The sequence below is a fragment of the Calliopsis andreniformis genome, chromosome 2, assembly GCF_051401765.1.
Source record: "Calliopsis andreniformis isolate RMS-2024a chromosome 2, iyCalAndr_principal, whole genome shotgun sequence".
NCBI lineage: Eukaryota > Metazoa > Arthropoda > Insecta > Hymenoptera > Andrenidae > Calliopsis > Calliopsis andreniformis.
This window is the reverse complement of record NC_135063.1, coordinates 6,038,639-6,053,412: the sequence shown is the minus strand read 5'-3', so window position 1 is coordinate 6,053,412 and position 14,774 is coordinate 6,038,639. Positions and strand designations below refer to the sequence as shown.

Sequence of the window (14,774 nt, the reverse complement as noted above, 5' to 3'; positions counted from 1 at the left end):
TAAACGTTCGGTCGTTTCACACGAATTTTTATTTATAGCGGTCGAGACTCGGTAACGACCTCGTCGTCCCTCTCATGCAAGCTCGCCAGTAAGCTCTGGGGGTTTTTTCGCTTTATACGGTCACACACGTGAATTCTTCCGTATACGTGCAGACAAGAGGCGAAGCGAGGTGATCACGAGAGGGATTCCTTGACCAAGGCAGGTAAACAAAAGGCAACACTCACCCTGTGATGTCCTTGTCCATCGTAGCGTACCGTTGCAGTTTGAGAAGCTGCTCGTCCCTTCCACTTCCGTCATCGTCGATTTCGTCGATCTCCATTCCTGCGAACAGAAGTCACAAGTGCCATTTAGTATTTAAATCGGTCCAATCGTGGCGCTTAAAAATTTACATATTCCACGAATAATCAATTGCTATTAATACATAACTTATAAGTTATCAAATATTGTTTATTTTTTATATAGTGTATATGTAGGTACAGTAAATAAGTGTTTCTGGGTAAGTAGTCTTAAGAAATTATTTTATGCCGTATTATTTAATGATGTACACTTAACTATAAGAAAAAAGCACTAATTGCGGATGCTCGACTTCTTTTATTTCAAAAATACTATATATTAGTTGTAAATGTAATAATAATTTCACAGTAACCTTAAGGTATCTGAACACTTAAAATATCAAATGTCCCAGTAAGTGGACAACCTTTTTAGCTGTTTTTCTAAACATCCAGACGCTTGAATTGCGTCCCAGTAGTTCAATATATCTATTGTATTATGACACTATTTTTTGTTCTTTTATTAGGTACTTTAGAATTCAAGTTAAAAATTAAATAAAATTAGCGCCAGTGTTCAGGCACTGAGACATGGTCAGCTACTGGAACATTTACCTTAATTAAGCAATATTAAGCGATGAGTTTATTCTTATTATGATTTGCAAATTTGCTCCAACATTTCATCTTTCTAGTATCGCTCGACTTCTAAATAGTAAAGCATTCGTATCTCGCTACTAATGTTCGTATTCTCTCTAATTGCTCAATTTTAAAGAATTCGTATCAAGTTCAGGTCCCATCAATTAAGTACTGATTATCTCTCGACTACAAACGCTTCCAGTTGGAGCCAGTTTGCTCGAGTTTAGCTGGTTCATTGCACCGATCGCGAATTTCCCTGTATCCGCTGCATCGTGGTCAGAAGAACAGTTCAAGCGTCTGAGCAGCGCATCCGTAACGGTCCATGACAAGAGGAAGAGGTTCAAAGGAAACAGTAGTGAGGGATAACCGAGGGAGATTTTAAACGAAGCGGTTCCCGTTTCTAAGTCTGCCTAGGTTCCTTCTATTTTCCGCGACGACTCTCATATCCCGACTAACGCAAATTTCCCACGACTTCTCTCTTTTTCCGCTTTGTCCGCGTTATTTCGTCAACGCGCGAGGTCCACGTTGGATTTCGTGCTACGTACAGGCACGTATTAAAAAAAAGAGAGAGAGAAGGACAAAAATAAAAACGAAGTCGAAACTCGTCCCTCTTAAACCTAGCGGCAGCATATCGAGCGCGAAAGCGCTAGAATAATTACTTTCCCTCGAGTTTTCGCGAGTCGAATATGGCTCGGGTCGCTTGATACCATTAAGAATTACTTTAATTCTCTGCCTTAATCCCATTCCGTTTCGACGCGACAGAAATTAATTTCGCCCCCGTTTTTACGCTCCCCGACACGAAAATTATCTCCGTCGCAGCGGCGAAACGATAATTTATAAGAGAGCCGCGAATCTCGCGGTTCTCCCCCGAGACATTTTTCTCGGCATTCTTGGTCGGCGTCGCGAACCGAGCGGGGGAGGCAGAAAGAGCAGCAGCCCCGAAGGAAGAGGGATTCTCTCAATTCTCGGTCGGCCACTCCTGCGGCAGGACCCTCAGCAGCGAGGGAGGAGGGCCACGGCGTGAAATAGACGATTGTGGCGCGTGGGAGAGGAGGACGTAGCACGAGAGAGCAACATATCGATCTCGCGAGGAGACTTCCGTCTGTCCGATTCTAGGCGGTCTTTTATCACGACGCTCGATCGGATCGACCGTTCCGCCGACGAGCCCTTCTATCTGGAACAACCACCGCCCACCCCTCTTCGGGCGCTACCCTTTCTCGCTCCGTTCGGCCTAGTGCAGCCCCCTCTCGAGACCTGGCGGCATTACCGCGTGGGCGGCGGAGGGGCTGGCTTCCCAGAAACTCATTTGAATCACGTGCAACGACGAGTCAAGTGCAGCCGTACTACGCGTTTCAGCCGACACGTATATACGCGCTACTACGTACTTACTAACCGTTTCCTCGCTTCCCTCCTCCCACTCATTCGCTCCTCTCATCCCACTCGCCCTTTTTATCTCGCGTTTCTGGATATTTATTGATTTCGAGGTAACCATGTCATCGCTGCACGTTTCACTGCTCACCGATTCTTTCCTCTTCCCCGAGCTCCTACCCTACCCATTGTTCCCTGGAGCCCTGATTATCATTCTTCGCGGAATTCTCTACAGTATGGGGATACCGACGAAGCGCCTTTCGTCGCGCTCGACGGGGTCCTTCGATATTTCTCTCTCCGCGAGTTCGGTCCATCATAGGCAACCGCATCGGCAAACGGCGGTAAGGATAGCGCGATTACGAGGAGCGTCGGTACCAAGGGGATGAAGATGGAACCGAAGGACTGGAGAAAGGGAGATAGAGCGGGAGGGGGTGAGAAATGGAAGAAACGGAAGGAGAAAGATAGAGCGAGGGAAAAGGGGGCGAGGAACGGAGAGAGACACGAGGGGCAGAGAGAAAGAGAAAGAGAGAGTGTGGAGAGAGCAGAGGGGCGTGGCAAGATGAATGATCGCAAGACGCGGGAGTATTGATCCCGAGGACTGTACTCCGACTGTTTCTCTCTCTCTCTTCCTCTCCCTGTCGACCTGTCTCTCTCAGTTCGGCATGTATACGCGTGGCCCCCCTTCCCCGTCCTCTTTCGCCGTTCCTCCGTGGTCATTCTGTCTCTCTTTCCTTCTCTTTCTCCCGCCGTCAGAGGTTCGCACCCCTGTACCGGGTGGCGCGGCGGCTGTCGGGTTCAGGGTCATGCGTGCACCCCTTTTGGCTGTGTCGGTTCCTTCCTTCCTTCCTTCCTTCCTTCCTTCCTTCCTTCCTTCCTTCCGTCCTTCCGTCCTTCCTTCCTTCCTTCCTTCCTTCCTTCCTTCCTTCCTTCCTTCCTTCCTTCCTTTCTCCACGAGGGAGAGTCTGCTCCCGTCTGGATCGAAGTCGAAGAACCCAGGAGAGATCCTTCTCTCACCCCGATACGCGCAAACGGTCGCCGACCAGTTCCACCACTACCGCCAGGGATCAACGACATTTTCGATGGCCAACGTACCCCGTCGGCGACGTTACCACGCCGTTTCAGACAGAAAGGATAAATCCTGATTTCCTCCGCTCAGTATAATGAACCTCTTTCGCCCCTTTTTGGTACACCTTACCCCCCACTGAAAGGTGGTCGTGCACCATGTGGGAATGATACGATCCCGATACAATTATAGCGACACCGCTCAAACGTGCCTCAAGGCGATCAGGGTACGATGCAAAACTTGTATCGTTTCGGCTCTGGGAAACCGAGCCGTTTATTATGCGAGCGATAGATAACCTGGTGTTTGCAGAAAATTGCGTGGAGAAGATGAGAATGTTGATGTGTGACTTGTAATTTAAAACTTTTCATTTAAAGTGGTGTTCATATTCATGTATGGTACATGACACGGGCAATTTGTGAGGCTAATTTTGTTTTGCTGTCAAGTATGAGTTAAGAATGCGTTACAATGTTTCCTCGATATGGGATCAAGATACGCTGATGAGTTTATAGAGTGGAACATGTTTTTATAGCCAACTCGTACAAAAGGTATCACACTGTGATTTTATTGAGCAAAATTCTTTTGCTCTGAGTTATAAGCTGTAGCGAATACCATTGAGAGATTTTGATGGGAGAATACATATTCTCTATGGTTGAGAGCTAATACCTACTGAGAGGTAATACCTACAAGGTATCAGCTTGAAGAGTGCAAGGGTGCATGAAACAAGGCGAACACACAACACATCTCAATGGATCAATATCTTGCCTTCCTTTTTGTGTCAAACATATATCTCTATCTATTTATGTCAATAATAACAGTAACAATAAATGACCAGTTTACAGAAAATTGAAGATGCATTGAATTCTTTACAGTAGAAACCAATGTACCATAAAGTAAGTAAAAATTTCAAATCTTTTAAATTTCTACCTAAGGCTACAGTCATAATTACCGACATATTTCCCAGATTTTGTAGCCTAATCGATAAAATCAAAGCTCAGAAAACTTATCTGCTCTTTACCCACCCTCGTCTACCACACCACACAACCCTGCAATGGCGTGGACGTTGGGTTTCATCCACGATCATATGAAAGGCCGTGCGAAAGATTGTGGAACAGTGGAAGGATGGATGGATCAGAAATTTCTTTTTTTTGTGTCCGTCGGTTTCGTGCTATCTCAGTGTCCGCGTCAGATAGGGGATATCGTGGAGGTCTGGACGGCCGATTAACACCCGCTCCAGCATCCGTGTTAATAACTGAAGCACGAGCCTCTGGAAACGAGCTCGACAGCCGTGACAGTCCCACGAAAAGTAATTACTGCCCTCTTGTTCTGCGCTTAATATGACGGAACGACCGTCTGAAATAACGTTCAACGCGGCGGTTGACACTTTTTAAAACTTCCACGGCACGAAGCGCGTTGTTTCACGGTCGTTACTGTCCCTCCCCCGCGTTCAACTTCGCCGAACGGTTCGCGCGAACTTCTAATTACTCTGCCCAGCGTGATATCGCGGTAGCTGGGAAAGAAACGCGCTAGTTTCGACGTTTACGAAGGCTCTGCGAGCGCGATTAATCGTTAACCATCGGAAATTAACGCGGTGGATGCACGCAGCCACGCACAGCCGCTCGAAGGCCAGCGGAGGAGAGGGTTTCGCGTAATTAGTGGCAATTTCTGTGCAGGACGCGGCGAAGAGGCGTGTAATCAGGAAGGCCAGCGTTCGCCTTCCGTTATAAGCAGCCCGTGAAACGCGATAGGAGCCGCTGCTACAATGTATCGTAATAACAGGTGGCACGGTGCAACTGACGTAATGACAGGTTAACGAGGCGAGCACCGCCGATCGGAAAGCGAAAGTTCCCTCTCTCGTTAGAGACGTTTTCCATCGGCGTCTGTTTGTTTTGACGCGTTCCTTTCCGCGCGCGCGACTAGACCGTCCGAGCTTTTACGATCGAGTGACACGGACTCGATACGGGCAGGCTACCGCTTCCGATTGATTCCACGCCAGCGGTAAATCTTCGACCACGGACGGAGCTACCTAAAGTAAACGATTCAGCGCAACGGAGTGCACGAGGCAAACGACGAACTTCTGCCGCTTATGATTTATAATTCATGCGTCGTGTAAGGTGAGCTCTGATGCGATACACCGACGATCGCTTAAGGACGCTAACGAGGGGTAAGTAGAGTGGCATTACCTGCACGGCTGAGGAAGGTCGTGGAGTAGATTACGAAAGGAATTATTTACAATCGTTTATAAAGAATGCGTTATCTATCACGGTACAACCAGAAGGGAAGTAAGTAATTGTTTTGTGTGCAGATAAATTGTGCGTTTGTTTTATGTATTACTTCTTGGAGCAAAGTATACTCTTTGAAACTGCTTTATAATACACTGTTGTGTATAAAAAAGAAACATTCATTGTCTAGGGGATGAAATTCGGATTATCACTAATTAGTGTCTACGGTGGAAGATAAGAGGAATTTCGAGAGCTATGTGAAACGATAAAGTACCAATATTTTGTGAAAATGAGTTGTTAGGACATAAGACACGTGTGTAAGAACGAAGAACGAGAATATAAGAAGACATCAATCTAAAACATGTAATTTATGCCATTATATATTTTGTATGAAAGATCATAGGATATTGAACTGTACAAATTTTTACCACTAGTATCTATAAGTGCCAACTTTAAGCAATTCTTTTCTACGTACCATAGTAGCTATTTCCAGCAAAATGATTAAAGAGATAGAATTTAGAAAAAATACAAATTTCAATAAATAGTTCCACGAATAATTTCAATCGCTTCAATAGTACACTTGTTTTCGAAGGAAGCAGAAGCAATCGTGTTCAAAACAAGTTACAACCTCATCGTTCAATTGAACAACAGATACAAAAATAACGTCACGTTCTCGTTAATCGAGTCGAGTCGAACTGCAGGAGTTCGTTTACGCGCATCAACACGATGACGTCAAACATGTCGGTTTCCCATGATTCCCAATGGATATTCCCGATCGAATAATCGAATTTTCCGATGACGTCTACGCGCGGCGAGTATACATATTTGCACGAAAGATATTCGCATTATCCGTAGATACTCAAATGAATATTTATATCGTCGCTTTCGGATCATGCGGAAGACTGGAAATAAGTCAGGCAAACGCGACAACGATCCAACTGCTTATATCTATGCAATTACGTAACGCTCATTTTCCGCGCCTGCTAAGATAACGCGACCGCTAACGATACAGCGAAACAATGAATAGAAATTATTCCAGTCCCCCAAGAGTGACAGAAAAATTGACCCGATTTAAAGTGGGATCCCGATAACGCGATCGTTATCCATTTAATACGAACGGACACGAATCCCTTTAATCATGTTCGCGGAAACAGCGATACAGGCACCGTCCACGCGTGAAAGTGCTGGAAAAAGCGATCAAGGATACGTTTGACGCGCATTCGGGCCAGAGTATGAAAATTTATACATAGATACGAGAACAACCGTCAGTGGTTTCCGTTTACGTCGTGGTGTAATTACGGCGCCGCGAATATAACGAGCCTGTAACGCTGGAATCGGAGCCATGGTGTTGGTGAACCAGGTTCAACCGCGGAAAGGTCAAAAGGGCACCGCTACGTGCTTCGGATCCACTAGATTCGAAAGTAAATCTGGAGGGAAAAAAAAAGGAACCGATTCAACGGCACTCCTCGCGTTTACCGCAATTGGCTTGAGTTTTAAGGAACACCAAGTGTTTTGTGGGCTGAGCCTTGTGACCACGAAAGATTTCACAGCGGCTCTGCTTTTCTTCTCCGAGGGGCGACTTTCCTCGAAAACTTTTTCTCGCCGCAGAGCAATGGAGGAACGTTTTCCGCGTGCCCTTTGCGGACGCAATTACAGGAGCCAGAAGAATTCTTTATTTTCTGGCAGATTTATTTGCCAGCCACCCATCTCGTCGATCAAAGCGAGGACGAAACGAAGAAGCAACGCGAGACTCTTCGAGATAGATCAATAACAAACCATTACTCTCTTAGAGGCTTCAAAGGGGCCGTGAACGCGAGTCCTTCGCCGTCGAAATCAATTCTTTCGCTAATTACCGTTGTTTCGCGCGCAGGCAAAGGCAAAAAGAACCAGTGGAAGAAAAGAGCAGAACAAAGAGGCTGGGGATCGATAAGAGGTAAGTCTTCGTGGACCGTCTCGCTGCGGAACAAAGGGAATCGACAGGTTTCTCCTTTCGTCATACCTAATTTCAGTCGCGATATAACCCATTTTGCTCGCTCCTGATTGTTTAACCCCTTTCCGATCATGCTTTACATCGATCTCTCCGTTTCGCCCTCCCGGCCTTTTTTTCTCACTCTCCTACTTCCTTTCTCTCCTTCTCTCTTCTCTCACCCCCGGAGGTGTTTCATTAGCTGCGATGAGAACATTTGTTTTTGTCAATGTTTCGCGGCGGCTTGTCCCTTTTATCCCCTCCCCCCCCCCCCACTCTAGCCATTCTTCGCCTTCTTTTATTCTTCGTGACTCTGTTCGCTTCCTTTCACGCATTCTAATGAGGGAAAAAAAGCGCCAACGACGCGAAGAACTTGAAATACTTACGCAATTAACTGACCGAGCAGAACTCTTGTTTATCGTCGTTCTACCGTTATTCGGACACGAGCAACGCAGATATTACGCAACCGATGTATCACGAGCGGTTCTGCATGGTAGATTTTCCGGGCTTGCTTTTTTGTTCGATAAAGAAGGACGAATGCAAAGTGATGCTTCGACGCATAACGAACTGTTTTCTCCTTTTCCAAGATTACACAACGTACGCTTCATGCAACATTTTCTTATTACCGACAAATACTTTTTTATAATCTCTCAGGGAAAAATACTAAAGGTTTTTTCTCATTGCTAAATCTCACCTCTCCAGGTGTACAAGGAGGTCCAATCATTTCTTCCTGTATCCACGTGATTCGAGGCGTTGTCACAATAAACATCATTGCGTCAGTTTTGTAAAGAAGGGCGCGCACACCAACCACACATTCGTACGTGAACTATCGTGGGACAGTCTCGATCGGCACAAGAATCCTTGACACTCGATAACGATGTCTTTGCAATGTCAACCGGTCACAATTTTATGTCGAAATCCGTTCGTGTATCGCAGATTTCAGACTTTTTCGTCAAATTCGCTCCATCCGTTTATAGTACGAGGCTACTTTCCAAATTACGAACGTTGGGAAATGGTTACTGGCCGGCGAGATGGATCCTTACGCCGGCATTTTACGACATCCTTCGGGCGAAACGGCCATGCGTGGCCGGCAAGATCCTCGCCGCCTTTTCCGCGCTTTCGGTCGCGTCACAATGCCATTTTCCTCGTCGTCGAAAAACGAACCGGCACATCGGCTTTTTCCACGTCTCCAACGCGCGTAGAATCGTCTTTCGCCGATTTTACACGATCCGTAAATTACGAACATCCATGTGCGATCGCGCAGGTTCTCCGCTCCTCCTCGGAGGAAAGAGGAATCCATCCTCCCTCGAGGTCCACTCGTCTGACGTAATTACCAACGGTCTCCGACGACGCACTCCGTCCGACAAACTTTCGCCAACTGAAGGAACGACCGTTCCCCGAGTCTTTACCAGGTGCTATCACAAACCCTAACGCAGGTATAAATCGTAGGAAAAAAATCGCGGCACTACTAGTATCCAGGCAACGAGCCCGACACAGAGGGTCCTTTCCCGATCCCTTCGCCACGGCACTTTTTCACTCATCCGTCACCATCCCTCGAGCGCCGCGGTGGATCCAAGGTCCGTCGTACGTGCTCGGCGAACTCGCGGCGCGGGCGTCTCGCGTAACCATCGAGGGCTCAAAGGACACGCAGCATCCTTCGCGTTCTCCACCGTCGTCGCCGCCCCCCTCCCGTCGCGGTGCTGATGAAAAAACGAACCGTCGCAGCGGGAACGCCTTGCCGATCCGCGGTCCTTCCTCTCGCGGACGACGACACTGGCCGCGGAGGATGTTCTTCACCCCAGTGGCGATCGCGTGGAAACGGGGGGATCGACGAAAAGTTTTACGGCCAGGACGCGAGTCGTCGACTGATAAATCCGCATTTAGCCTGGCAGCCTCACGTACACGCCGGCCGAGAGCCGGCTCCACCAAAGGCATGATTGGTCTGCGTGTCGGCGCCCCCACCACCCCCTCCGCCACCCCACAGGGGCGGCGAGAGACGAAACAGCGCCGTCGCCGTCCCTACGATCGACGGGGGCGCCACCAAGCGGCGCTGACGCCGACGCCGACGCCCGCCACCGATCGATAGTCACCGACCGTCGAGGACGACGACGCCGACGACTATCGGCGACTAGCCGACCACGGTTAGTCCTGATGCGTTCCTTGCCTCGAGTTTTTCAGTAGACGAGTTCGAGGAATTTGGGGAGTTCCTTGGAGTAGTGGAGTATTTTTTCTTCATCTTGGGGGTAGGTTTAAAGAAACGTTTTTCTTGGTGGGGTGCAGTAAAATATTATGGAAATGATAGCGATGATACGCCTTGGTCGTTGACACTTTGATGGCTATGAGTTATGTATTATTGTAATTCGCAGGGAATTGTAATTTTAGATATCCTGTGTTTTTGAGGGTTGATTGTATAGTGTGATTTTTAGATTGGTTTAGACGTATTTAAGGTAATAGATTGGTTGGAAAATTCTTCTGTTTGAATTTTTCCTGTTAAAAAATGAGAATTATTTTGTATTGTATGAAACGAATACTTTAGTCATTTAGGCTGCCTAACGAACGGAAGATAATTATACAAAATTATGGACAATGTACAGTGTACTAAAAAGTAAAGTAGTTGAAATAATAACGTATTGATTTTTCTTTTAAGCAAGTAAAATATTTTGATTAATTATTTCTTTAATAAGTTTGAACACATGAATTTAACAATTTTCTGTGAAGAAACTTATGAGTTACTGTATATATACTTATTCATTTCAACAATTATTTACAAAGCCCATAATAAATATAACTCTTCTAACTCTCATGCTTAATTTAGCTGAACGGAACTATAGAATAAAAATCTCATAGAATAAGTATTATAATAAAAATATCATAGAATATCTCCTTGTTTTACTTCCTTCCTATAATATTTTCTTTTATCAAGATTCATAGGAACTCTACATAAGCGAGCTTATACCCAAAAATCTAGCGAACCACAAAGCTTTCTTGACCTCTGACCTCTTGCAATGAATCTTTACATACGCTACAACTGGACCGACCAAGTATTGGACGTTAACATCGATTAAACGTAAAATCGTAACGACGCAGTATTTCCCATAAATACAAACAAGTTACATTGGCCTCGATCGATATTTATACTTTTACGACCACGCCTCTGATAGTGAGTGCTATCAATCCTCAACGCGCAACTTCCTTCTGATTCCCTGAAAACTCTGTCGACACTCAAGCAGCGAGGCGCGCCGCCTCAACCTTCGATCCACTAAGGCAAATTTACTAGAAGCTCGATTGCTTTATCTAACACGGTAGCAATATTTATTTTAAAAATTACGTACGCTACACCTATAGTCGTCGTAGAAGTATAGCGTGATAAATGGACGCGTTGAGTGGTGGTATAGCCTATATTAAAAATAGTAATTGTTCAAGATATTGCAAGAGGCTGAAATTCTTATTTTTCAATATTTCTATTCCTTTACTGATCTTACGAAGGACACCAACTGTTCGACTTCGATTTCATTGAATTTTGGAAACATGATAGCATACAAATTCCTAATGATACGTCGATTGTTGATAACTTTAAAGATATGAACAATTCAGATTACATATCACTTCAATGTACATTGAAAACCTTAGAATCAATTGCTAGTCACTAAAATTTCCTGTTTGCAATTTTATTGTGGTAACAGTAATGATACAATATTTCATAAATATTATTAAAGACCTCTATCTAAAGACCTCCAATTATCTCACAAGATCTCGTTAAAATCTGAGTCAACCAATTGGAGTCTTTCCTTTCTTAGCGCCTCATAAATGTCTATTTCACCATTTGCTTAATTTTACGATCCACGCCGTACTTCTGCAGAAACCACGGGCATAATACGAGCGATCCATGAATTGGATCCAGGCGCATACAAAACCTTAGCGTGGGTCAGGAACGACCCGTCCACGAGGTCCCGTTAAACGAAGGGTTAATACGAGCGCAGTAGCGTCGTTGTGAAGGCGTTTTACTCGCGTCCGCCTCGGGGCGAGCAAGCACCGTTGCGATAAGGGTGGAGGCGCTCCTTTCGCGTACTCGTCAGCGTACGCATCGCGGGTAATGCGAACCGGATGAAGGGGTGGGGGTCCCAGGAAGAGAGCGAACGAGAGTGAAAAAAAGCGTAGGAGAGGGGCCCGCGGGGGACTAGGAAAGAAAAAAAGACGGCTGAGGAAGAAGGAGGCGAGTGGATGGGAGCCTCGCGAGCTCGAGAACGAGAGGGAAAACAGATGTAGAGTGGCGAGGCAGCGCTGGAGGGAAAAAGACGTGAAACAAGGAACGGATAAGGAGAGGCTGGCAGATAAGAAAAGTCATCGCGATCAGTGCGCACGCTACGCCGTGCCACACCGTCATTCATTGATTGCACAGTGGCGTGCAGTCTGCCATGGCGAGCGCACGCTTTACGTCGTTAACGTGAACCGGATGAAAGGAGAAAGCCCGAGCGAACGGATGGACAAAGAACCGTCGTGGAAACCGGAGGAAACTATGAGAAGGGGCACACCGGCTTTGTCGGAATTGTACCTGGCCTTTCTCTTTCTCCCTGTCTCCTATTTTCTAGATAGGTTCGTTTGCGCGGTGAAACCAGCCTCGGTTAAACGGTTCGCGCGAAGAATTTGGGCCGCGGGATATGCTTACCAAGTTGGCCCCCTTTGGAGCTAAATTGGAGTGAGATTGCACGGAAAGAACACAGTTGGTGGATTCAGTTTATCTGGTTTATTTTCGATTTCTTTTTCGTAGCTTAGAATGAATTTCATAGAGGTGGGATAAGTTCTAGGAATTGAAAGAATTCCAAGTAAATTGATTGTTAATTTTTAAAATACAAGACTTTCTGAATAATTTGGTATAATTTTATTTAGTTCTCAATGCTGGAAGTTCTTGTTCTATTGACAAGATTTTTTACCCGGTTGGAATAGTTCAATCGATCAAATTAAAAGCATTATAAATTTATAAATTATTTTCCTTTTTAAATTGAATTACGGAAGGGCTCATGGAGTTCGTGTTTAAATACAGCAAAGAAAGGTACAGTTATTTTAAAGTCATTTATAGATACTGTTTCTCATTATTATATAATAATTAATCTTATAATTTATTATTTATTATATAATAATCCTATAATAATTATTATAGAAAGATTTCATATTCAAATATGTATACAAATTCCGATAATAATTTGGAATTACTCCAATAAAATTTGTTTTCCTTCATCCTTAAATACATCACAGAAAATTCCCATTAGTAATTCCATTAGGTAACAAGTAGAAAAAAAAAAAATTGTTCCACAAACCTACGTTCGTCACCTTTTTAGCACTACTACAATTTCTGTCCCATTCCCGCGATTGTAATCGACTTTCACACGTCCATAATTTTTAGCCCGAACGAGTATCTTGTATCGTTCGAACAGAAAAATATGAATGTAAGCGGAGGCGAGAGAGGAAAGAGCTCGAGATAAGTCATCACGGTCACCAGCACAGCCACGTCACGGCACGCAGTCAGTCATTCATTGATTGTATCATAGAATAGCGAGCGTACGCTGCGCAGTGCCGTAACACGACGTACACGTAAACTCGCGTGGCGTCATGGGCGGAAGAGAGCGAGAGGGAGGGAGGGAAAAAAGTGCACAAAGAATACCTCGTGTACACCGGCGAATATCGTGAATCGTACTCGATATGCTGGTACCGAGACAATTACTTCGCGGGAAGGGATAACATCGCTCCTCGGAACACGACAAGAAAGAACCATTACGTGGCCGTTCCCTTGCATAACTGCATTTTTAAATCGCTTCTTTTACACACTGCGTTCGAGGGAGTTAAGGAACTCGATGCAAGCCGGAAAAGAAGTCGTGACAGTGGAAAAGGGGGATAGAAAGAGGATACGAATTGTTTCTGTACAGGGATTTCACGAGCAAATTTTGAGCATGATCAACTCGGCGGCCGAGCGTAACAAGGCTAACGACACGTTGATCGAGCAACTGGCCGACCATAGTCAGATGTAGACGCGAAGAGAACGAGAGAGGAGAAGACAGAGGAGAGAAGTGGGTCTAATTAAGAGACGTAAGTTTATTAAACTCCGGGCTTAAAATAGCGGGCGACACACTGCCCAGGAATGTAAGGACAGTCCGGTTTTATTGTCGGTCGAGCTCTAAGATTAATTCGCAGGGACTTTTCTAGCAGTGGTACAGGAAACTACCATGCGCTGCCTGAGCACAGAGAAGCTCAGAATCCTCCAACAAGAAAAAAAAACATTCTATATTGCCCTCTCCTACATCAAGAATCATAACCAGATCAATCGATTAACGAAAGTATCTGTCTATCGAAACACGGTCGTGCTCGGCGAAAAAAAAGGGTGGAAGCGTAAAAGACCGATCGATTAGCAGTCGTGTCTGGATTTAGGTTAACCGAAAGACTACGAGAGACAGCTCGAGAGAGAGAGAGGGGGAGAGGAGAGACGTGAGAAACTGGTCGCGTTAAAAGCAGCTCTGCCGAACGTCGGATGGATTACTCGCGCGAAGCGTTTCTATTATTCAGAAAGCCGTACTAGCTCCACTACGCGAGCGGATGATATTTCCGAAAACCGGGTCACAAATCGGCGAAAGGTCAGCCGGCAGCTTCAATAAATAATTCCTCCGCGCTCCATCGGATCCATTCTCCGCGGGCTCTTGATTAACGTCGGCCCCCGTGTCACTCGCGTCCTTATTCGTGGCGCAGCGAAAAATTGGACATTACCCAATCGTTTCGTAAACCCCTGCCACGTAATCGCGCGAACGAATTTATACGTGGTCGGGCGTCGAGTCGGTTTTCCAGCGCTTAGAGCACGGCGCCGAAGACGAGACAGAGAGGTGTCACCGCAGAAACAGGCGACCACGAGGGTCAGGATTAAATATAACCATGGCTCGGGCTATTTATAAAGATTAACTTGTTGGCGAGATAACGAAGGAGGAGATGGAGACAACGGCGCTAAATTGTCGCAACAATTGCGCGGGAACCGGCGCATTCCAGGGACGAAATTTCTCGTGCCGCTTTGAACTTTGACCTCGATCCGTCCTCCGCTTCTTTCGTCACTCGCCGCTGCTCGATTGACAGAGGGGAGGAAAAAGCTTTAAAAATACATGAAATGACGTTCTCGGTTTGTAACGGGGGTGGCGATCGATTTTATCCAACCCGGTTTTTACGTTTCCCAAAACGACGTAATTATTTTTAGACAATGACTGAAAATGGTGGCCGATTTC

At 45.7% G+C, this 14,774-nt stretch overlaps 1 protein-coding gene across 3 annotated transcripts in view; it reads right to left on the bottom strand.

Moving 5' to 3' along the window:
• The window catches only part of LOC143187366 (serine/threonine-protein phosphatase 4 regulatory subunit 1), a 146,145-nt gene that overhangs the window by 121,014 nt on the left and 10,357 nt on the right, over positions 1–14,774 (bottom strand). For 2 of the 3 annotated variants that reach the window (XM_076391543.1, XM_076391535.1), the window contains exon 2: positions 225–321. In XM_076391543.1, the coding sequence (XP_076247658.1) occupies positions 225–321 (97 nt within the window). Of the gene's footprint in view, positions 1–224; positions 322–8,212; positions 8,256–14,774 lie in introns of those variants that run through there. The other variant, XM_076391552.1, reaches the window with a different exon arrangement.